The following is a 24,789-nucleotide window of genomic DNA, read 5'->3' on the forward strand; positions in this document are numbered from 1 at the left end:
CACATGAAATACATGCTAAATTCAGCATTCCCGGGAAGCACAAGATCTACAGCACATGTGCTGCAGCACTCTGCCCAGGTGCAGGAAATCCGTGCTTTTAGGATCCACCAAATTCAATGCACGTGCACAAGGAAAAGGCTCCCCTGGCAACAAGCTTCTGAAGCACAACAAATGAGAACTTGCACAAAAATCTTTAGCTTCTCCAATTCATTACCAGACTGGAGGGAGGCAAGGAGTACTAGAACTAAATTCTAAGCAAAGTAAAAAAGCATTTAGTTCAGTTAAATAGATCAAAGCTCAAGACTGCTCCAGTAACACCCACATGATCCCCTTTCACTCCCTGATGCCAGAAAACAGCTATACATGTATATATACACATATACATATATATGTACATATATAGATACACATAGATGCACCACATCTCTGGGTCAGTGGGCATAACAAGTCCATACAAGTACATATTGCAAAAATGAGATTTTTAGGCATGTATTTTTTAAAACTGAAAATACTTGTATTCTTATGAGAACTGAGTGAAAAATCAAGGCCTTCTGCAAATAGCAGATGATATATAGTACAAATATAGAGCCAGTATGGAGGTTTTCAAAAGTTGGTAACAGCTTTCAAGAGAAACTCACAGAAATGAACTCTCTGGTGACTCTGTTTTAAGAACTACCATGCAGCATAATTTGAAGAATATGCCAAAAAGGCAACCTTACAGAAATAAGAAGCTTAAACTAAGTCAAGCAAGTAGCAGAATAGATCCATAGTCTGAATAAACAACTTTAAATCAATCAGGGAGACTTGCAGATATATTGACCTTCACATCTCAAAGTCTGCTAAAAGATAAATTGGACCATTTTATGGTACTGAAGAGAAACAGCAGCTTGGATTGCCAGTAAAAGCAAAAGTCTGATGCAATGAACGAAATAATGAAGCTAGTTATCTTATTACCTCCTGGAGGCTTTACAGCTATGAATCCATTTCATATTCCTTCTGTGCAAAAACATTACTACATGTAAGAGCATTAAGTGCTAGAGGAACCAGAGGGACTAACTGCAAATGATACCTTGCCAGCTCGTGCAAATTAGCGCAGACTCACCAAATATTAATGAAAGTTGATTTCAAAAACAAGCTATTTCACAATTTAAATTAAGTAACAATTTGGCAGCAGTGCTACTAACGCAAAGTGAAAACAAATGACACTATATACAAAGCACATGTTCAAGTGTAAGATCTGAGTCAACTGTAAACCGAGGCAAATCAAGTATGATTAAATAATTTGCCATTTCATAGAACTTGTTGTGGACACGCTTCATTTACAGTGAATATGACAGAACAAAAAATGGCTCCAGAATGGGTGCACAGCATGTTTACATTAAAGGAAGGAAAAAAAACCCCAAAAGCAAGGCAGTATGCCTTACACTAACATCTTCTGCCAAAAATAAAAAGTTACTGAAATGAAATTCCAAGCTTATTAAAACAAAAAAGGAAAGCCCATTGAAATTGAAGATTTCAATTATCTGTGTAAAGAGCAGCCTGAAGAGAAGATAAAAGCTAGAAAACATGCTTTAACAGACAGTGTGAAGAACTTAGAGAGTATACTGAAAATAAAAACACAAGGAAAGAAAGGGAAGAAGTGAAAGACTTCGAATGCTCTGCGTACAAGTTTTTTATAGTAAATCTGTGCAGGCTTTTTAAAAAAGAATAAAAGTCTTTTAAGGTCAAATTTTGTGAAGACTGAAGTAATTAATTGCTGCAGAGAAGGTGGTTCCTAACATGTGAAAGTATGTGCAGTTTAAGTTTGTGCATTAGACTTCAAGATAACTGGTTGCATTCCAAATTGTAGCCAGTAAGTCTAAAATACACCCACTGAAAAACCTAACATAAGGTTAATAAAAAGAACCATAGATTGAGGTTTTTTCTTATTTTCTCTCTAAAGGTGGCAATTCTAAATTATGAAAGAGTTCACACTTTATTAACACCTAGCAAGCACTTTCTGAAACGTCAAAATGATTCTTTTTTTTAAAAAAAAAAACAAAAAAAAAAACCAACACAACAAACACTTACTTTAATGCTACAGTACCTGTTTCTTGTTTCTTCATCACAGGAGAAGATGGGAAAATCTGCTCTATGTAGTGTCTACCTATATGACTTTTTTTTTTTTTTTCCCCCTTGAAGCACAGGAAGGGAAGGAATAAAATCTTATAAGTATTTATTCCAAATGAAACTCTCCATACAGAGATGTGTGTGTTTGGCATTTCATATAAATACATATTTCTCTGCAGTAGAATGGACACTAAGTATCATTATGTGGGGAAATCAGTGTAATACATTATATGGAACCCTTTGAGAGAAAAAAGCACTACTGAAAGAAAAAAATATTCAGTTCTCTTATGAGAGTATTAGAATGGCACAATTTAGCTGGCATTAAACTTGCGTGTATAAAAAGGGAAAAATTCTTCTTTCAAATGGATTAGAGTCACAGAAACTACTGAGGATGAGCACAGTGGTCGCAGCAGATCCACAATGCTCAGAGCTGCGTTTCCTTACCCGAGTCCTTAAAAATGATGAGTGGACCACTCAACGGATTTTCTACTACGGTACAGAATTTTTGCGGGCGCTAATCTCTCTCAATTGGCTTGTTACACATTTTCCAACGGGCTACAAAGAGATGCTACAAAGCATCAGAACTGCTCAATACATTGAACACAAGAATAAAAATATCCTTAGAGGAGTGCAGAAACAAATCGGCTATTCCAACAGGAGAGATTCATCAATTCATTAAAAAACACCATTCAAGTTCCTTTGCTAGCGCAACTTTTAAAGTGCTCACGGATCACCGCAGATACTTCAAAAATTATGACATTCTAGAGAGCAAGAGACTCTCTGGCTTTAAGTATAATGGTATTTTTGAGTATAAATGCCTTCACACACTGCACTACTAGTAAGTGCGTTCACATTAACAGCAAAATCATCCTACATCTTATTACACCGCAAGGGGAAAGAAGTCTCATGTGATGACTGCAGAAAAATTCATTTGGTAATAAGGGATACCCTTCTAATTAATTAATGCTTCAACTGGTTGCTAATTTGTTCCTAGTATAAGCACGGAAACATGTACCTAGTTCTGATTTTGGTTCTCTTTTAATTCAGTAGCATACAACCACAAGCAAAGCAAGATTAGACTGCAGAAGAAATCCATCTAGCAATATGGAAACTAAATATTAGTTTAAGTAGCAATAATAGTTGCAGTTATTTTATGCTGTAAACTTTAGAGAATGCATACTTCAACTTTTAAGGAGTTTGAGACAGTTTGAGGAAACCCAGAGTTATCATCCATCCTTCAAGTTGGACAATGCAGCATTGTTAAAATACAACAAAGGACAATTAAACTAACACATGCCTTTGACACAGAAAACACAGATAATGTCATATGTCTGGATATTGTCAATCTTCACTGACCTACTCTCCCAGAAACAACTGAGGCAGATGCAGAGACACTATCCAGGAAAGGGGAGCTCTAGTAGGGAGAAGAGACAAACTCAGGGAAGAGAAAGCCATTAACGCTACTGAAAACACAAATGCCACATTCACCCTGAGCTGCAAACAGAGGTAGGGAGAATTTCCAAAATACTTTTTTTGCCCTCCAATTCTCTTTCTTAACTGCCATTGTCAGATGTAAGATATTTGAATCTTGGTACAATGCAGTTACAGCTGCTCTGATGTTTTAAGCTCAAGTATATGTGTAAAAGCATATAAGTAAAATACAATTCCTCCTGAATAAGGTAGATACAGTGATGGTAATGCAGTCATTCTAACCAAGAATAAGTCCGAGTTGCTGTGAGAGATGAGCTGAATCAGGGAACTGATCCGGCTGAAGAAATCTACCAAAGTGCCAGGTTCTAACTAAATCTATTTCTTGGTGTGACTACACAACACACAGGAAAGGTGTAAAAACCATCAGCTGTAGACATGGGAGAAGGTGAGATCAATCTGTTCAACAACCGCCTCAGTTTGTACAAGATTACAGCAGGCAAATAACAATTCTTCTTAACCAGAAACACTGGAAGGACTAAGGAGCATTGGGATTATCTATATTGCATAGCAATTATGTGAGTTAAATAACTGTAAGACACAGTTCCAGGCAGTTGAGAGAAGGAAGCAAAGCAAAGCTTAACCCATGCAGAATATGTTAGGAACCAGCTGATAAAGCTGTGCAGTCACTGGGACTTCAGCATTGGAGAGCAGTTAGACCTTAGGGAGAACAATGATGTTCCAAGCTTTGACTCTGCCTCTACACTCGCTAAGGTGGGCCCACCCCAACATCTAATTAACAGAAACTAATATTACTATTACTATAGAAAAATGAGGGTTGTAAAAGAAGCTGTTGGCTTAATACAGGAATGGGTGTAATTTCATGGTCTGAGTCATGCAGGGGGGTAGTAATGGTCTATTTTGGCCCCAAATGCTATGAAAATACAAAAAATGCTGAAATTATATAGGATATGCCATATTAACAAGATGCATAATGACATATCAGCTCTTTGGAAGAACTGACTATCTTGCATTTGTTATACAGATCATCACATTTCAAAGTGATAGAAAAAGATACTCGAGGTAGTAGGAATTTCAATCTGAAAATAATTTCAGATACAGATGTTCATGACTAAAAGTCATCCAAACCTGAAACATTATGACAAAAGAACCGGCAACCAGGCCAGTAAGATGCTAATGCATAAAGAACAAATAAAGAGCACTGCTGAAAATGGTCAGACTGTTTTCTTTTACCTCTTTCATATTATTTGCAACAGATCAAATGCATAATTACAGGGGATGCATACCCTTTATTATTGCATGTACTAATTTTGAACCTCAGTCTACGACAGGTGAAAAAACACTGAAAATCAGTATAACACTGAAAATATTGTTAGTATTTCAGAAATGTTTTAAATTAATATTAATGAAAGATTTTTAATCAATTCAAATAGGCAACTGAAGGGCAAAAGAGATCTCACGATGTTCCTGTTCTGATACTCAAACTTTCTAGCCAGCGTAATACTGTGAACAAGAGTCACAGCTTGCCAACAAGAGCCCAATAGGTGCAAAGACAACAAAAAATCTGAGGAGCTAAGACTTAAGAAACAAAGAAAACTTCTCATGACAGGGTAAGCAGTGCTACAAATACAGCTTCACTCGAACAGGGAGGGAACCTCAAAGGACTCAAATCCACGTGTGCCAAGCTGTGCAGACAAGAACAGTAAAGAACCACATACGTTCTTGACTTCTGCAGAGACAAAGAACTGGTGGCACAATGAAAAATTCAATTTCAACATATATCTTTAGATACATACCCTGCAATGTTTGTTGGCATATAATGGAGCCATATGTACTCTGAATCACGTCTAACTGACACCAAAATTACTTTTATTAGCTAAGCATAAGCATTGGGGTTAAATATTTTTTGTCCAAAATCAGGCTCTAACCTGTTGTGAACTGCTAACATCAATTAAGGGTAACTAGTAACACCCATAATATTACGGAACAATCAAAACATAGATCTGTTCATCTTTTGGTATTGAACACCTCTCAAAATTACTGATGATTCCCTCTGATGTTCTGGGGAGGCACAAATCCTCTCTGCACACAAGAAAAAAGCTTGGTTTGCCCAACACAGAAATACAACCTTCATTACAGCTAATTGGTCATAATCTACTTATGAGAAATTTTCAAACTGAGGCTTAAACAACCTTTGAGATCATCACACGCTCTTTACTTCACTGCCAACTTAATGCCAGGGTCAGAGGCCAATGCAGAAGCGCCTATGAAGATTGAGGCTGAAAGTCTGGCTCTGTCCTGGGGGCTCAGCTGGAGGAGGGGGGTTCACCCACACCCTTCTCTACTCTCAGCGTAAACTCAGGCAGTTTAGCAGAAGAGAAATGGTGATAGAGTCTGTTCTGCATACGGAGGTTTAGAGTGCGGAAATATAAAAATATTTAAGAAAATAAATACATAAGGGGCAAATGACCAAAAAACCAGAAGAGTATCATGTTTGCCTAAGAAAAAAAAGCAGAGCGCCTAAAAAAGCTCTATGAACAATCTTAACTGACTAAGAAAACATACCCACAGAAAACATGACCAGCAGGTCATATCACACTTCATACACCGAGAGTTGCCAACAGAAAAACTTCTGAAACAACTAACTGTACAAGAGGTTACAGAGCAAATTAAAAACCACTGACAACAATCCAATACCAAGTTAATGTGGGTATCAAATTGATTTACAGAGTTCAAATGAGACTTAACACCGACACAACTAGCACTTCAAAAGAGGCAAAGATGTATATGCAAAGAACAGCTCTGAAGCTATGTATCCTTGAAATAACAAAACATTAACCTAACCTTGTTTCCCTGTAAGAACCAAACAGCAATAAGCCTGAAGAGAAGAAGTAAATGCATCCTGCTATGAGAACCAAAATAAAGGACAAACTTAAAAGAAGCGAGAATTCAATTCTGCTACAGACTTCCATAAGTTGGCAACACAAAGCCAGAAAAAAAAAAAAAGTCTAACAACTAAAATAAATCCTGAGAGCAAACAGCAGGAGCAGATAGATCAGAAATGAAACCACAAAAAGTAAAATTCCCATGGACACTCAGAATATATTAATTGAATTTTTCTGTGTTTTCATTGCTGGAAGCAAACTTAGGGGCACTATAGAAAAATGTAGGTTTGTACAACAGGAAAAAGACTAAATATTGAGAAATAGTAGGTTCTGACAAATACAAATATATGACACTTCTCTGAAAATTGGCAACACTGACAAAATTTCTAAAATGAACCACAAAAAAAAAATCTGCATTGAATCTACAAAAAAAAAAAAAAAGAAAAGGCATTCCTAATTAAAGGCATTCCTAATTGTTACATCAAAATCCCCAAGCTATTAAGGAAAAAGAAAAGTATAACGATGCTAGTAAGTTTGGTTTATAGAACCTTGGCTTCACATTGGATTATCATCCAGAAGTGCAAGTTAAACAAAAATACTAAATCACATTTTAATTGCATCCTCTTTCCCATTACAGGGTTTCTTTCTTACTTTTTTGGGGAATATTTTTTACCAATAGTAAAATTTTCAAGGATGTACAAAGTGACACATACTCTTGAAATTAGGACTGGTACTCCTAAATATGGCTCAAGTCACTTATGCCTGTTTACATGCCAGGCCTTCAAATAAACTTGCCTATTCCTTTACTATTTGCTTATCATCTCTCCACTGCTTAAAATGTGCTGTCTACTTGTCTACTTCTTTCTCATATTCGTAGGCCAGGCACATTTTAAACATGTGCGTGCACAGGTAGATATACACATGAACAGATACACAAATATATGGACACATGCCCATCTATACATGCATATACAAACATGAAATTTCTCTAAACAATTCCTTTGTATTTGAATTCCAAAGGTTCCTTAACACAAACATGTAGACAATTTATTTTTAGCATTTCATTTGCAGGAGACTTCTGATGACATCTCTTTTGAAATAGATTAAATGTATCAAAGTTAATTCCACACAGAGTCATCAAATATCAAAGCAACCAACCATTCCTCTTCATTTGGCTCCTGCAAATATCAATAACTCTAAGACAAACATACTACATAACACACATTGTATGTTTTGTACCACAGTAAAAGCAGAAAACAGACTCCAGATGTTTCCTCAAATCCTGCCAAAAATTCAATTTGAGAAAGTGTTGAAAACCAAGCAAAGTTGGAAGCCCTGACTTTAAATGTGTAGGAAGAAGAGGCACAAACAATCTGTAGCTTTGTTAGTAGTAAATTTGTTCTGTCTTCACCTACTAGATAAGAAGGGTCAATCCTGAATAACTGTAAATACAGTAACTATGAAGAATAAAAATTCTCATTTTCTTCCTGTATATTACTACTTAGAAATTACAGCTCAGACCTTCCACAAATTTGAGACTGAGAAAAAAAATTTTCAACAGCTTTCACTCATTTGGAAGACTAGATTCCTTTGAGAGTTAAGTAAATTTAGCTTTTAGCTACACTAAAAGTAATATTGCAAATGGGACTTGGCCCCTAATTTTCCCAATTTATAATGTTCTCAGGTTAGTTAGCACCACAAATTCAAAACAAACTAACAGATATTGCATGAGCCCTGTTCTGTTGAAATGCAAAGTAAAGGAGGTTTGCTTAAACAATCCTTCAGTAGGAACAACTGTTGGCTTTGCACTGCACCGGATTAAGAGTGTTTTGAGCCCATTGTTTCTCCTTTGAGTGCCAAAAAAACAATAGCTGACACAGAGCAGCTTAGTAAAGGCATACAAGTACTGGTAACAACAATAATCTATAGAGGTTCTTGAGGCACGGACTCATCTGGCCCAATAAATGCTATGAGACCTCTGAAATTAATAAAGGAGCAGGAAACACTTCCAGAAGGAATTCAATACAACTATCTTATATATATTTATTTTACAGTGAAAAATTTGCCTTCAGGATGTGTCCATCTTTGGCCCTCAGAGACTAAGGAAGTCCAGGCAACTAGTCTAGCTTTCATCTGCTGCTCTGGTGGGGATGGCAAGAAGAATGCAACCTGTAGCGCAAAGTTCTCAAAAGTGCTTGTGTCAGCAGGTATTTTTGAAAAAACAAGCAAACCAAAAAAGCCTTGGATCTATCACTAATATCATATACTTTTTCCTCATATAAAACATATTAAAGGATATTCTTTAATAGACTGCTTAATACCAACACATATTTCCAATTTGGAAGTAATGAAAAAAATAAAGGAGAATTTGAAATACAAGACTTTCTGATCTGTCTTTTGTCAGAAGTACATATGACAGTCATTAACTCAAAGCACATTCTGTCCCTTTACCATATGCAGTCTATTGGACCTATACAGGTTATGAAAAAATACAATAGTTTACAAAAGCATAGATTAGACTGAACTTCTACAGTCAGGATATCCTGAATTGTGAAGGTGTAACACAATTAGTTATTTTACCTGCATAGCACTCTTCCCCAGCTTAACCACCTCAAACAAAGTGACAGGGTCCCCTTCTCCATTCTGCTGAGGGTGGCCATTAGCTCTTCCACGACTTGCTGCTCTAGCTCCAGATTCAGGACGACCCTTGTCTGCTGGAGACTTCCGAGGTTTCTTAGTGGCAGACTGGGCAAAGAAAACCAGCAGAATGAAAACTTATTATAGCCATATCTGAAATCACTCAACTGATCCTTATACATACATACTACACCCACATTTATACACTCACATATGTATATACGCACAAGTGTCACAGAATAAGCCAGGCTGGAAGGGATCTCAGGTCTCCAGCCTGACCTCCTGCTCCAACCAGGGTCAACTATGAAATTCAACCAGGCTGCTTAGGGCTTTATCCAGTCAGATAAATGTATTTTTATTTATCAGTAGTTTTTAAGGCATGACTTAAAAGCCGCAAAGTATGTAGCAGTGAATTCCCAATGTTGGAGTACCAGTTCACATCAATACCTGTAGTAGTCTTATTCAACACAAAGAGATAGTCAACAACATGACTAAAACTGAATAAATGGCAGTAAATTACAGACAGGACAGAAAAAGTGTTTTATGTTAGCACACTTCTAGAATAACTAATGACCTCTGGAAGACAATAAGTTACTAAAAATACACTTGCCTTATTAACATTCACTTCCTGTGTTCTCATTTTTATACAACATTTATAAGAAAATATGTACATAGTCAGCACTTCAACTTGACTTGAATCACTAAGTTATAGTCAGATTTCGTAATCATCATAATAGCCCCTTCCTTCAAATTTTTATGAGTTAAAACATTTTCCCTGTGAATCTAAACTATTTAATGTCAATTTTCTCCAGATTCTTCAAGCTTATAATCAGGTGGTATAGAACCCACTTCTAAGAAGTCATCTAGTGAACAGTTTGCTCTGAATTTAAGTCACTTTATGCAAAAATAACATTAGATTCCTGCTATGGTCTTACTTCCATATTCTGTTCTTTCTCCCTATTGTGAGGAAGACAAAAGCAAAAGTTGTTGTTTTCCACAGAACAATGAAGCTATTTTGAAGAACTATGATAAAGAAAAGAACACACTAGCACTTGAAGATTACATTTAGGACAATAGCCTCATGGTACCTTTTACATGAGTATACTGTCAGCCAGTTTCTATTAAATCTTTTAGTAAAGAACATAAAGTCAACATTTTTGGTTGTGTCTTCCCATTACAGACCCATTAGGAATTTTCCTGCAAAGAAAAGGGATCTCATGTCTGGAAGAGAGCTGGTAGAGGCAGACCAGCAGTCTAGCTTTCCCCTTACTTTAACAGGGATTACTGCTGGTGGGGGCAGAGAACTAAAGAAAAGGGCAAGGTAGAGTGTAACTGCATCTGCCTCTTGCAAATATTCAGTTAAGGACTTGCATACAAATGCAAACTCGGAAGCTTAAAATAACCGTACAGTCTCTGTGAAAAGTTTTTTGGATAACAACTGCACTTATGATCAAGAAGAATATGTGTTCTCCCTCAATGAATTTTTAAACATGTGCAAAGCTGCTTTTATCAGCAAGAAAGCTATCAATACATGAAATGTTTAAGCATTTTTGAGCTCCAAAGAGACATATGATCACTATTTAATAAAATGGTAAGGAATTAGAAGTAAATTGAGTCTTTTGAGATATATAATCCATGTGCTTATTCAATCTGGGTGACAGTAAACCATAAACACTTCCACTAGCTTTAAGTACTGTTAAATGAAAGCAGGAGGGCAAGTTGACACCCTCCACAGAAGCTCATGCAAGCCTCCTCTATACAGTTTTTCGCAATGTGTAATTCAAAGGGAGACGTTAAACACTGCAAGGATGAAGGGAAAGCAAGTAGGAGATGGATGTGAAATGCACACATCCAAAGGTAACTTGTTACTGGAAATGCCACCTACACTGGTGTGAATACTATGGACCAGCGTGCACATTCTCAAAATGAGTAATGACAAAACACAAATGCTCGGTTTAAATTCCACTTTTGTCAGGTATCCTGAGGAAAGGTGGTGCTTTGACCAAGACTCAGTTTGAATTAGAAGGCTGAGAACACCAGTGAGCTCTCAAAGAGCTACAGAAATAAGCGACAGATGTACTTTTCACAGAATTACTGGACAGAGCCAGATTCTTCGAGCCCAAGTAATTATCTCAATATCCTGGACCTGAATTAACACCAGATCTAGTACTGAGTCTACTTGAATGAAGTTTCTCTCTGGTACAGATTTTCTTTTGACAACAAGAAAATCTCTCACAGTGGAGAAACCAAGTCTTTCACTTAACAAAAACCATTCTGCATCCAAGCTCGGCTAGCTAAATCCAGATGCAGGATCTGTATTGAATCCTGCCTCAAGAGACAAAATAACCAGACAAAGGATTCTGCACTGAGAAACTGAAGAAAATCCCAAACTAGAACTTTCTGAGTTAGGCAGGAATTAACATAATCTTCAGGTGGAGAGATACTAGAGAAGGGTGGTCAGACTGGTGGTAGTGTCAAAAAAGTACTGAGTTGCCAAATGAAAACAGAAGTTACCAATTCTTTTTTCAGATCTGTGCAGTAAATTCAACTGAGAACAACTAAAGCTGAGGATTTATACACACCTGCATTGGGAAATTCAGAAGTTTCAAAAGTAACTCTAAAATGGCCATATTGATGACCAATCACATGGTTTACCTGTCGCATTATAGCTTAAATTAAAGCAAACAGGAAACACAATACTTAACACTGACTGTAATTAAACTAAAATGATGACAATTCAGAATTTTGTAATAAATTAGCTAGATAATACTTTTCATGTCTTTAAAATTATTGTGGAAAAAAAAGTGACCCACATATGTAAAATCAAGTAATAACGAGAAAGTTAATTCATACACTAAAAAAAAAAAAAGTGTAAGCAGCTTGACATTTTCCATTAACATTCCCCAAGTTGATTTGATGCATTTCACAAAGAAAAAGTGTTACAGGTCAGTAACTCCACCTAACCCACCACCTTAAATGATGGCCTCTATGTGCATTCATACAGTAAGTAATTTAAAGCAATACCCCATTTCTCAAGATAGCTGGAAGAAGCTTTTTAACCTTCCACTTGAGTAAGACTGAAGAACTTTTCTTTCAAAGGCATATCACCTGGAGAGGCCCCTGCATCATAACCTTGTGTTAAGTGGAAAACTGATAATGTCTGAGCTATTCCAGAATTAATCCCCATTTAAAAAAGAAGGCTACTGCACACTTCATAACATCATTGTGATTATCTAGGGAGAAGTTCTTGGATGCAGAGAGTCAGTCCTGTGGTACCTTTTTCATCACAGAAACAAATAAGGTGCTCCCCGTGAAAAGCTTCATCCTGCAAATAAAGACAGATGCAGGCCCCCTCACATCCAGTGTGTACAGAGCTGCTTCAGCTGTAGTACATGCAGCTTAGAACATGAAAAAAAGAAAACAGAGACGCAGTGTTGAGGAGGCAGTGTTGCTTTTTTCATCTTTATTTAAAAGCCTTTTAAGAGTTCTAAAAGTAATCTTAAAGAATCAAGAGAGTCTGCAATAAATGCTTGAAACACTTCTTTTAGCTGAGGCAACTGCTACCAAAAAAAAAAAAAAAAAAGAAGAGACAATTTCCACTGGAAAAATGAAGAATAGATTAGATTGCCAAAAATACAAGCACCATCCCATCAAAAGCTTAAAAGGAAAACTTCTAATGCCATTAAGATTCCTCCACCAGGAAGCTACAAGTGGCAGGATAAGGAAGTCTTCACATGCTGGCTGTATGTGCACTGCATTTTCACAGAACTACATGAAGTCTTATTCACATCCATTTTAATAGATAGACCTAAAATACCAAGCCGAAACAGGACACTGATGTAACTCACACCAAACCAAGCTTGACTATCACGAAAAAAAATTCTTCCCAGAGGATTCCTTCCTACTGTTAATCAGCACATGTATGGTTTGGAACTAGAAGGAAAACTCAACCCCCTGCAGTATCTAACATCCATGCTATGAGACTAAAAAAAGGCCAAGAGTTAAAATTTCACACATGAATGCAAAGATAAGGTATTGTTGTCTATCTCTTCCACACAAAAGGACCTGAAAACAAAACTGTACAGTCAGCGCTGGGGACAAAAGGATCAGAAATGCCTTGCTCCTCCATCTTGCCTTAAAAAAAGAATCTGAGGAGAGGAGCTGGAGAAAGGCATGCTGCAGACCCGAGTATGGGGTGAGAGACGCACCAGCAGAGATCTCAGAATTGCCACTTCTGGAACAGGCAGACTGAAGTTTCTTGTCCTCTGAGTCAGAGGCTAATCTGCCTACTCCTACTTCAACGTTGAAATATAGCCAGGGATCTCTCTCAATCTCTGACAGCTGAGGTTTAAGTCAAACTGTTCTGAGCTCACGTAGGTTAAAATAAAACATACTGACAACATTAAACAAGGAGCATTGATCCAGGAGAGAAGACAAAAAAGGATAGATATATAAATAATCTGAGCCCGAGCCCACTAATGTGAAAGCTGCATCACATCATAAGCCCTTGGGCTTTCAAATCCCCTGCCTACAACAGAAGAGCGCATCCATACACACGTATTTCAATAATGCAGCAGACCAAAAAAAGGGCATTTTTGGCCAGTGTTACTCAGCAGCTTCAACCAGAGAACTATCATAGGTCACTTCTTAAATACACTCTATACAATTCACTAAATCTATATCCAGATGGCATGCTCACATACAGTATGGCATGAATACATGCAGCAAATACAATACATGAATACATTGGCCAGTCATTCCATACATATCTGGTCTACAAGACTGTGTTTAGAAATGGACATGGGCAAGGGGGAGACCAGGTTCAGCCGCTGTCAGTGCTAGAACAGGACATGGTGCAACTCCTGCTACATTCACAGCAAGGGTCAGTGAATTAAGGACCACCAGGTTAGATTCTGAGAATTATTTTGAAAGACCAATGCACTTAATCTCTTTGCAAATTGACTATCTAATCTACTCAGTCAAGTACTCACTAGAACAGTCTCTTGCAGAAGTGGAAGGGCAACTTGGAAGGCAGCATTTTGAGGAAGGGAAGGTTCTCCAAAATATTAAGGTTCTCTATGAACTGAAGAGTTATTTGCTACAAATGGCAAATTTTCAAATGAGGACCATCTCCTTACAAAAGTCTCAAATCTGCAAAGAGAACTGTCTGCCTTTGGAAAAAAGTCTGGAAAATCCTCCAGTAGTAGTCCATCTTCCTGGTTATAGCTCAAGTCCATTCTATAATAGCACAGCAAAAACCTATTTAAAATAAATACATACATATATTTGATGAAGTACATTGTGTCCAGCTCCATAATAGAGGCACGCAGCTAGACAAAACAGCACAGAAGAGTAAACTCTCTTTCCAAAAGAGGTCAATATGTTTATCGTAGATGTGTCACGGTAGCTGTGACAGCCTGAGGACATCAGCAAATAAGCATTTGTGAGGAGAGATAAAATCTTACTAGACCATAATATTTTAGTTAGGGGGGAGAAGAAAAAAACAACAAATGAATAAAACCCACAAAAAAAATGTAGAGCCTTTGGGCAGAAAAGCCTTTCTTTAGGTTTATAACAGAAATTAAAAACATCAAAGCTAAGTATCAGCTGAGAAAAACAGCTCTGAATTTAACTAAGTATTTTAACCTGTTTCACATCTGAGAGTAAAGGTAGGTGGTACCTGTGGAGAAAATAAAAATCACATTAGCAGATGGAAGAGTAGGGGAAAAACAACAGGGCTGCACCTCCTGTAAGAAACAGATAATTCACCTGAAGAAAGTGGATGGGTTAGCAACATGGATAGGTGAGAAACGTGGAAGAGGAGGGAAAGTGAAATACAATGTTGGCGAAACCAATACCTCAGCTATGAAGTCCCTGACTTTTAACATCAAATGATGTTATAAATCTAAATTTAACTGCTTAGATTAGACTTTCCAAGGTGTTTGCATTTCTCCTCAAGGATACTAGACATTGCATTGAGTGGCTTTTTCCTTTTTGGTCCTTTTTTTTTTTTTCTGAAGAACCTTATTTATTCCTTTCTGTTGCTGCAGTATCAATTATGAAGGCAGGATTTGATTGTGTATTCAAACATATACATTTTGTCAAGACACCCAAAAAACTGTAGGAAAATGACCAAATTTCTGGATGAGGGAGAACAACAGATGCCATTTTTCTTGACTTTAGCAAGGTTTTCAACAGTCTCTCACAATATTCTTATATGCAAATTGGGAAGTTGTGATCTGGATGGGCAGACAACTAGATGGGTGGACGAGTGGTTGAACTGTTGGGCTCAGAGTATCATGGTTAACAAATCATCCTCTACCTGAGTGCTGGCAATGAGGGAGCACAACAAAAGTCTAACTGGAACATGTCCGGTTTCCCATCTTTATCAGAGGTGAGAGAGGGGGTGAGGGAGCATGCTCCTGTCAAGTGTGCAGATGACACCAAATTGGCAGGGAGACGGCTTAATGACATCAAGGGCGAGACTTTTATTGGCAGTCTGGAGGACTGGGCTAACAGTACACAAAAAGTTCAACATGGGCAAATGCAAGAAGAGAGGAATAAATCCCTGCATCAACACTTGGGGTCTTGGCAGACAGCAAAGTGGACCTGAGACAGCCATGTGCCTGAGCAGCAAAGGCATCAGCACCCTGAGCTATACACACAGGACTATAGCAGTGTAGCACAGAAAGTGATTATATCCTTTTCCTCAGCACTTCTTAGCCCATATCCACAATACCATGCCCAGCTTTGGTCCTCTCAGTGTGAGGGAGGTATTGATAAACTAGAACGAGTTCAGCAGAGGGCTACCAACATAGCTGGGAGCCGGGAACACTCCCCTGTAAGGCTTTTTGCAGATGGTGGGAGGACAAATGACAGCAGTCATGAACTGGAGCAAGAATGGTTCCGATTGCCTAAAAGTGAGAAATTTTTCATGAAATAAAATGAAACAGGTTGCCAAGAGAGGTTGTGCAGTCTCCAGTCTTGGTGGTTTTCAAGACTAGACTGGAAAAGCCCTGAGCAACATGGTCTGATCCCAAAGCTGACTCTGCTCTGAGAATGAGGTTGCAATGAGATACCCTGAGGTCCCTCCCAGTCTGATTCCATGATCAGCCATCATTGTTTCTCTTCTCTGAACCTCTTTCAGTCCTAATATAACCTTCTTGAGATTTTTGAAGTGGAAGTCAAGAGGGAAAGAGAAACCAGAATTGTGCAAAGTATTCAAAATTTTGGCAAGCCAAGTTTTATAAAGGACACAGTATTTGTATATGTTTTATTCTCTCAGAGTTTTAAGACTGGATTTGTTTTTTTTTTTTTTTACCCCATCAAGTATTAAGATGATGCTTTCATGGAGTCATCTCTGATAACCCTAAGGTCTTGCTCCTTAGCAGCAGTCAGCTCACAGACCATCACTTTATATATGAAATAATGGCCGCTTCCTCTGTATGTTCATCACTTTACAATCACATATACTTAATGAGTCTGGAGTTCTTCAAAGCATATTGTGCAATTGCTCCTGTAGAAACTTGATAGCAGGACCAGTAGAGTGCTTCAGCCGGTATTCCCATAGATGTACTAATAAACTCAGAGGGATGAGAAATGCCTTTGCAACATTCACCTTTCCAGTGAATGTGTGGTAGATACAAAACACCACTAGTGTTGCTTTAACTTAAATTCCTACAGTATGACAGCCTTCTGGGTTAGCAATCAGGTTGCACCATCTTTTTTTTTAATTTGATCTGCAAAAACTCATAGATGTACTAATAAGATATTCTTAAGATAATTTCTGATTTTGCCCTTTGCTTACAAGCTATATAAACAGATGACCCATTCTCTGCATGCTTCTCTAAACTTCCTGTAAAATAACTCATGTTTGCAAGCAAATCTGTCCATCTGATGAAGAATAAGTACCATCGTAGGAAACACTGTTAAAAAGCTTTCAAAAACGAACACAACATGCCCAGAAAAGCCCAGGATTTAAAACGTTGGCTCCCAAAGTAAGTCCAGAAACTGTTCTAAGGCAGAGTTTGCTCCAGCTTGGCCAGCACGCTTGAGAGGAACACATGGTTCTGTCCATTCTCACAGCCTCACTAGCCCTGCTTAAGGAGTCAGCCTCAGGGCGGAAGGTTTTAGAATAAAAAAAAAAAAAAATAAAAAAAAAAAAACAAAACACACACACAACACACACCACACACACACACAAACCCCCCCTCCCCCCCCAAAAAACCCCCAAAACAACAACGACAAAAAAAAAAAAACAACCACCACCAACCACACAAAAACAACTATAAAAAATCTACTAGTGAGATAGATATATATAGATATATAGATATAGATATATAGCACATTCATACTGGGTGTGTACTCATAGACAAACACTAAGAGGAGAATCAAAACCATTAATAACAAACACACGTAAGTTCCCACCAAAAAAAATCTTATTCCACACTGTGTACTTCAAGTGATATAATCAAGATAATTACATCTGATGACCTAGAAGAACTAAAATGAAGGACAACATGACACACAGAACATTTTCTGTATTTTCCAATAAATTAGTTATTTTATAAAGTAAAACAGAAAGCCTCCTTAAATACTATGTGTAATAGAGTATTGTTTCTGTATGATCCCATTCATGGGCCAGCAATGGGCAAAGACTAGTGAAGAACAGCAAATCTTACAGAGCAGACAGCAATATCGACTGCTGCACTATGCTAGAGAAGAGGTTGAAGCTCCCAATCTATACATCAGACACAGCGTATGTCAATTACATGAATTTTTAAGATGTCTTAATAGATCTTCCAAGGCATTTAGTTAATACTATGTTGCAACTCCTCCGTTCACATTAAGAGATCATCAGTTACTAAAAGCATGGCTCGGATGTCATTTGTCACTTAAAATCCATTACAACTTTCAAAACAGAAAGTGGTCATGCTTACTGAGATTATTTTCATGTCTGGAAGAATGTTGTAATATGACAATAATAATAAAATTGTAATGTTCACATCAGTAGCTAACGAAAGAAAAAAATAGCTATTATGAGCTCATTTTTATGTCCCTTTTTAAAGACTCCAAACATTGTTTGTATATCAATCTGATAAATATTTCATACTACAAGTCTTCATAAAGTTTGACATAGGGCTCATTAAAAGCCTATTTACGTGACCACAAGATAATTAGATAAAAAACAGTTTGCAGTCAATTTTAAATAGATGCATAACAAAACAAAACTAAATTACACATACTGGAGGCCTGCCAGGACGGCCCCTTTTTCTTTTTCCTTTGACTTCTGCTTCTTCAAGCTCACTGCCAGCATCTGAATGTGCAGTAGTTTCATTTGTAGAATCCCTAGGGGGGGAAAAACACTAGATAAATTAAAATGATTTGAAATCAACAAGTAATCTATAACTGACTGATTAAGTATTTAGTCCAAAGTCAGAGAAAAAAAAAAAGTCAGCGTTAAAAGGCTTGCCACATTTATTCTGCAAATGAAGGAACTAAGCATTATTAGCCCTGGCAAAAAGCCTTACCTTTTTATGGGCTGGAATGTCATTTTATAGACTGGAAGTTATTTAAATTAACAGCTTCTTTTGAAACGACATTACACTTTAAAAACTGGATATATTAAAACAGCACATTCTCAACATACCCATCCCACAATGTATTCACTCGTATCAACTTTCTTCTAGTAACTACTTCCGAGCTGCTTTCAAGGCCATGAGAAAGCAAACTGGAGTCCAGTCCAGCTATCACGCCACCAGAACAGTTACACAAGTTCCCACTCGGGTTACACCACGTTTTTAGTCACACTCGAAGACAATGGTATCGTGCAGCTGTTAATAAAGGGAGGATTAACACTGACCTTGAGGCACTAACCAGAAAACTTACTTTGATCTGAAGACATTTATGATTCTTGCAGTTAGAAAAACATTTTTACTTATACAATGAAAAAACCTTGACATTGCTCAACAACTATTAGGACAGAAGCCCGCAGTATAATTTTTGAGTCATTCCTGTTTTAGACTTAAGACCATACTAAGCAGGGAAAAAACATTACCCGCATTTGTCCGCCACTCACATAAGTCACATGCAGAGTTACTTCTCTGCCTTCAAAACTGACCTGGCTGTTTGAAGAAACTCTGCTTGTAATTGATCTTCTGAGGCATTAGATTTTTGCCCAGGAAGAGCCCACAAGCAAAGCCATACCTGTTACTGATGTGCTTTTATTTTCAGTTTGCAAGACCACCAGTTCATGACATCTCTGTAAATGAAGGAGTAACTGTAATAACGTCCTGTATTACTCAAAGATGGGTCAAATCTAGCTCTAATCAGAGATTTCCTGTAAAAAAATCAAATCTATTCCATTATTTTATACAGCCTCAAACATAAAAGGCAGCATTAGTGATCTGGTTTACAGAAACTGAGAAGCTTCAGCAGGCCAAGTTCTACACAGACCTTCCACATTGTCTGGGGCTTTACTTTTGTACTTTGTTTTATAAATCAGGAATACATCACAAATTTGTGGTAACACCAAGAAAGCTATGTAGTAATGCAGAAAGATACAAACAATTGCATCAGAATCAAGAACATCCTGATGTTTCTCTTTACCAAAATTACTGCATTGTTTCTAGATCTACTCTAACCCAAATAATTCTGCAAAACTACTATTAATTTTTAATATTAAAACATTATTTTCCAATTTGGAAGCACAGAAACACCCAGGGGTGCACAGAATCCTTTACAAAAGCTAGAATGCAGTAGAACATATCTGAATCACCTTTTCTGAAAGTAACTTAAATGGATTCTCTCTAAATACTCTACACGCCTGAAAAAACAGAGCATCCTAGATTAAAAAACAGCATTTGAGTGCTTTTGAGTTCCCAAATTATACACTTGTAAAACAGTATCTCTACAAAATACTGAAAATTCAGGTTTGCTGTGATAAAATTAAAGCAAAGTAGCTTTTCTGCTTCATAAAACATGAAATTTGAGAAACTCAATATTGAGCTATGAATTTGGAAAAAAAAAAAAAAGTTGTAAAAGGCCTAAAACCAAACAAAAGAAACCCCACACATAGCTCAAAATGATTTGGTAAAATAGGGCCACACTGGTAAAAAGCAATATAGTGAATACAGCTGAAAACAATGCGGATGCATCTATTCAGCCTTTACTCAAAGACTGGCCTCACAATGACAATTTTTTAAAATTTTTTTAAAATAACTTTTGAATACAGAAGTGAGGAACCACAAAAATATCTGCTGTTTTCTGTTGCTGTTGAGAAACTAAAGCCATTCTCTCTTGCTCTCTGCAGAAAAACCGAGCTTCTCCCTGGTCTACACAGAACTATACTGAAAAAAATTTTAGGTATGGTGTGGTCTAAGCAATACCCCTGTTCCTGGGGAAATGCAATAAGCTTTGCTAGCTTACAAAACCACACCCCTAATATCATCAGGATAAAGATTTTTCTCTATTAAAACCAGATTCAGCAGTCCTCCTAGGCAAATGGCTCAAACACTAGAGCTATATAAATAAATTAAACTGTACTGTCCTGCATGCACCTAATCCACAGACAACTTGACTTTGCTACACTGTCTGTATGGGTCTAGCAAAACCTACTGAGATTTGTGTATTTAGTTCTGGGAATTTCAGTTGTTTCCGAACACTGCAATGGAAGGAACATTTTAATTATTAACCACCTCTTCTTTGTCTTAAATCGACTGTTGTCTTAAACCTGATAACCATGCTTCTCTAATATTTTTCTGGTAAAACTTCTCTGGTTTGCTGGAAGCCTTATAGAAAAGGCTCAATAAATCAGTACTAAGGGCAAGATTTGTCTAATCTAAATTTAAGACCTATATAATGCAGAAAACAAAATCTTAATATGCAACATATCTCATGCTGAGGTGAATGTCTAAAATTTGTCAGACAGTTCATGTTTAGGAAGTTTTCTTTTATCTTCATTGATGGTAAGGTGATCTAGACAAGCAGCTCAAATATAAATGTTTAAAACGAAATAAGATTAATCTCGCCTTAACAATATGTGAGGGAGAGAGGAGATTTATCTCCAGCAAAGAATATAAGTATGCAAGGAGTAAGGAGAAAACATTAGAAAGTAAACTCCCTTCAATCCTCACATTATTTGTAGTAAAGAGACAGGATCAAGGACACCCTACAGTCCTTGGTTGATTTAACTTTAAAATAAACATTTCAAGCAGCAGGGAATTCTGTCTGAATTGTGCAACTCCTGCACAAAAGGGCTCTTCCACTGCGGCCTTGAGACCCTTCAGTTTGGGAGGTAACACTTTTGTTTCTGTCAAAGGCCTACAGCAGCTCCAGCTACACACACACGGCCTTCTTATTATTATTCCTGAACTCAGAGGAGGAATAAACCATGTCTTAACTGCCTGCAGTTCTGTCAGGTTTTTAACACTCATTGAGAAGAGCATCTGGCCAGCATCCATCTCCCTCATTCCCTACACATCTTGCAGAACTGCTAAAAAGGAATTTATCTGGTGGCAGTCATCCACATCTTAATAGATCAGAATTATCCTCTCCCTATTTCATGTGTGTACGATTAGTCACCTGAGGGGAAAACTTTGGCTTAGTCACAATTTATCTTTTCCGAAGCTGTTGGGAGGGAAAGTTATCAAGCTAAGGAGACTTGCCTTATCTAAGAGGAGGAGAGGCTGTGGTGCCTTAGACCAAACCTTTCCTCTCTAAGACACCTTTGACATGATAGAGACATTAGATAAGAGAATTAGGCAGAGTGTTGGAGACCTACAAGACTGGGGTGAGCAGAGTAAAGCAGACAAGTGATACCCCCTTGTAGGGGAAAAAAATTACTCTGCTTTTCTTTCTGGTTTCTGCAGTGGCTAAAACTTCCTAGAAAACCAGTGGTAACTCCAGAATCCCTCCTGAAAACTCTGGATATTATTCTGAAGTTGCAATAATAAGCATTGAAAGTAACCACATGTTAAGGAAGAATTAACAGATTACTGGGCAGCCCTTTACCACATCATGCTTCTGAAGAACATATTTCTAGAACACAATAAATTTCACATCTCTGCAAAATAAATCAAAACAAATTCACCTTGCTTACACTATTACATAAAGCCCTAGCTATAGATCTTATATCGTCCCCCTTAAAAACACACCAAAAACCTATGTTCATGTATCAGTTTTTACAAACAAAACCACTTCTATAACCTTTTATGATGTTGCTGAGGTAGCTCAAGGTTCTCGCAGAGATAAATTCAGTAATTGCTACCACCAGGCTCAGCCTTGTGAAAAAAAGCATTCATGAAGAAAAATGGCTAAATGCACAGGCTCATGAATCATGGATGAATCAGCTCTCATGGTGGATCTTCAAAATCTAAAGAGGAACATGCCTCATAGCAAATGTGAGTCATCCCATTGAGAGAAGACTCATAACAGTCACCCAGGTCAAATCCAGAGGTTTTTTTCCCTATATCTGAAATATCAATAAGTGAAATCCTGTCTTCACTGCATTCTGAAGACACCTCTATGAATCCAGAAAGATTAGAGATTTCTCCTTTCATGTTCCCTCAACAGAGAAGAATTTGGGAGGGAGTATCTGAGATCACAGAATCACAGAACGTTAGGAATTGGAAGGGACCTCAAAAGATCATCTAGTCCAATCCCCCTCCCAGAGCAGGAACACCTAGGTGAGGTTACACAGGAAGGCGTCCAGGCGGGTTTTGAATGTCTCCAGAGAAGACGACTCCACAACCTCCCTAGGCAGCCTGTTCCAGTGTTCCGTCACCCTCACTGAGAAGAAGTTTCTTCTCAAATTTAAGTGGAACCTCTTGTGTTCCAGCTTGAACCCATTACCCCTTGTCCTATCATTGGTTGTCACCGAGAAGAGCCTGGCTCCATCCTCCTGACACCCACCCTTTATATATTTATAAACATTAATGAGGTCTCCCCTCAGTCTCCTCTTCTCCAAGCTAAAGAGACCCAGCTCCCTCAGCCTTTCCTCATAAGGGAGATGCTCCACTCCTTCAGCATCTTTGTTGCCCTGCGCTGGGCTCTCTCCAGCAGTTCCCTATCCTTCTTGAACTGAGGGGCCCAGAACTGGACACAATATTCCAGATGAGGTCTCACCAGGGCAGAATAGAGGGGAAGCAGAACCTCTCTCGACCTACTAACCACCCCCCTTCTTATACACCCCAGGATGCCATTGGCCTTCTTGGCCACAAGGGCACAGTGCTGGCTCATGGTCATCCTGCTGTCCCCCAGGACCCCCAGGTCCCTTTCCCCTACACTGCTCTCTAATAGGTCACTCCCCAACCTATACCAGAACCTGGGGTTGTTCCTGCCCAGATGCAAGACTCTACATTTTCCCTTGTTATATTTCATTAAATTTTTCCCCGCCCAACTCTCTAGCCTGTCCAGATCTCGCTGGATGGCAGCACAGCCCTCTGGCGTGTCAGCCACTCCTCCCAGCTGGGTGTCATCAGCAAACTTGCTGATAGTACACTCAATTCCCTCATCCAAGTCATTGATGAATATATTGAATAATACTGGTCCCAGTACCGACCCTTGAGGGACTCCACTAGATACAGGCCTCCAACCAGACTCCACCCCATTGACCACGACTCTCTGGCTTCTTTCCTTCAGCCAGTTTGCAGTCCACCTCACTACCCAATCGTCCAGTCCACACTTCTTCAGTTTAGCCGTGAGGATGCTGTGGGAGACGGTGTCAAATGCTTTGCTGAAGTCAAGGTAGACCACATCCACCGCTCTGCCTTCATCAATCCACCTTGTTACGTCTTCATAAAAGGCTATGAGGTTGGTCAAGCACGACTTCCCCTTGGTGAAGCCATGCTGACTGCCCCGATGACCCTCTTATCCTTGATATGTCTTAAGATGGCACCAAGGATAAGGTGTTCCATCACTTTCCCAGGGATGGAGGTGAGGCTGACCGGTCTATAGTTGCCCAGGTCCTCCTTCTTGCCCTTTTTGAAGACCGGAGTGACATTTGCTTTCCTCCAGTCCTCAGGCACCTCTCCCGTTTCCCAAGACTTGGCAAAGATGATGGAGAGTGGTCCAGCAATGACTTCAGCCAGCTCCCTCAGCACCCGCGGGTGCATCCCATCTGGACCCATGGATTTATGGATGTCCAGATTGCTTAACTGGTCCCTAACCCAGTCCTCATCAACTAAGGCAAACTCCTCCATTGTCCTGCCTTCTTCTGGGGCCTCAGGGGTACGGGGCTCCTCAGGACAGCCTCCGGCAGAGTAGACAGAGACAAAGAAGGCATTCAGTAATTCTGCCTTCTCTGTATCTTCTGTCACCAGGGTACCCACCCCATTCATCAGTGGGCCTACACTGCCTCTGGTGTTAGTTTTATCTGCCATGTATTTGAAGAAGCTCTTTCTGTTGTCCTTGACCCCTCTTGCCAGGTTTAACTCTAAGGAGGCCTTAGCTTTCCTAGTTGCCTCCCTACATCCTTTAACAACAGCCTTATATTCTTCCCAAGTGGCCAGCCCCTCCTTCCATGATTTGTAAACTCTCCTCTTCCACTTGAGTTTGCCCAGCAGTTCCCTGTTTAACCACGCAGGTCTCCTGGCTCCCTTCCTTGACTTCCTGCATGTCGGGATGCACTGATCTTGAGCTTGGTGGAAGCAGTCCCTGAATGCTGACCAACTATCTTGGGCCCCTTTACCTTCAAGCAGCCTTGCCCACG

At 38.6% G+C, this 24,789-nt stretch overlaps 1 protein-coding gene across 2 annotated transcripts in view; it reads right to left on the reverse strand.

Moving 5' to 3' along the window:
• The window catches only part of STAG1 (STAG1 cohesin complex component), a 185,539-nt gene that overhangs the window by 116,650 nt on the left and 44,100 nt on the right, over positions 1–24,789 (reverse strand). For both annotated transcript variants that reach the window (XM_065639667.1, XM_065639668.1), the window contains exons 3-4: positions 18,326–18,428; positions 9,024–9,188 (exon numbers count right to left, since the gene is read on the reverse strand). In XM_065639667.1, the coding sequence (XP_065495739.1) occupies positions 9,024–9,188; positions 18,326–18,428 (268 nt within the window). The remainder of the gene's footprint in view (positions 1–9,023; positions 9,189–18,325; positions 18,429–24,789) is intronic.

Source organism: Caloenas nicobarica, chromosome 8, assembly GCF_036013445.1.
Source record: "Caloenas nicobarica isolate bCalNic1 chromosome 8, bCalNic1.hap1, whole genome shotgun sequence".
Lineage (NCBI taxonomy): Eukaryota > Metazoa > Chordata > Aves > Columbiformes > Columbidae > Caloenas > Caloenas nicobarica.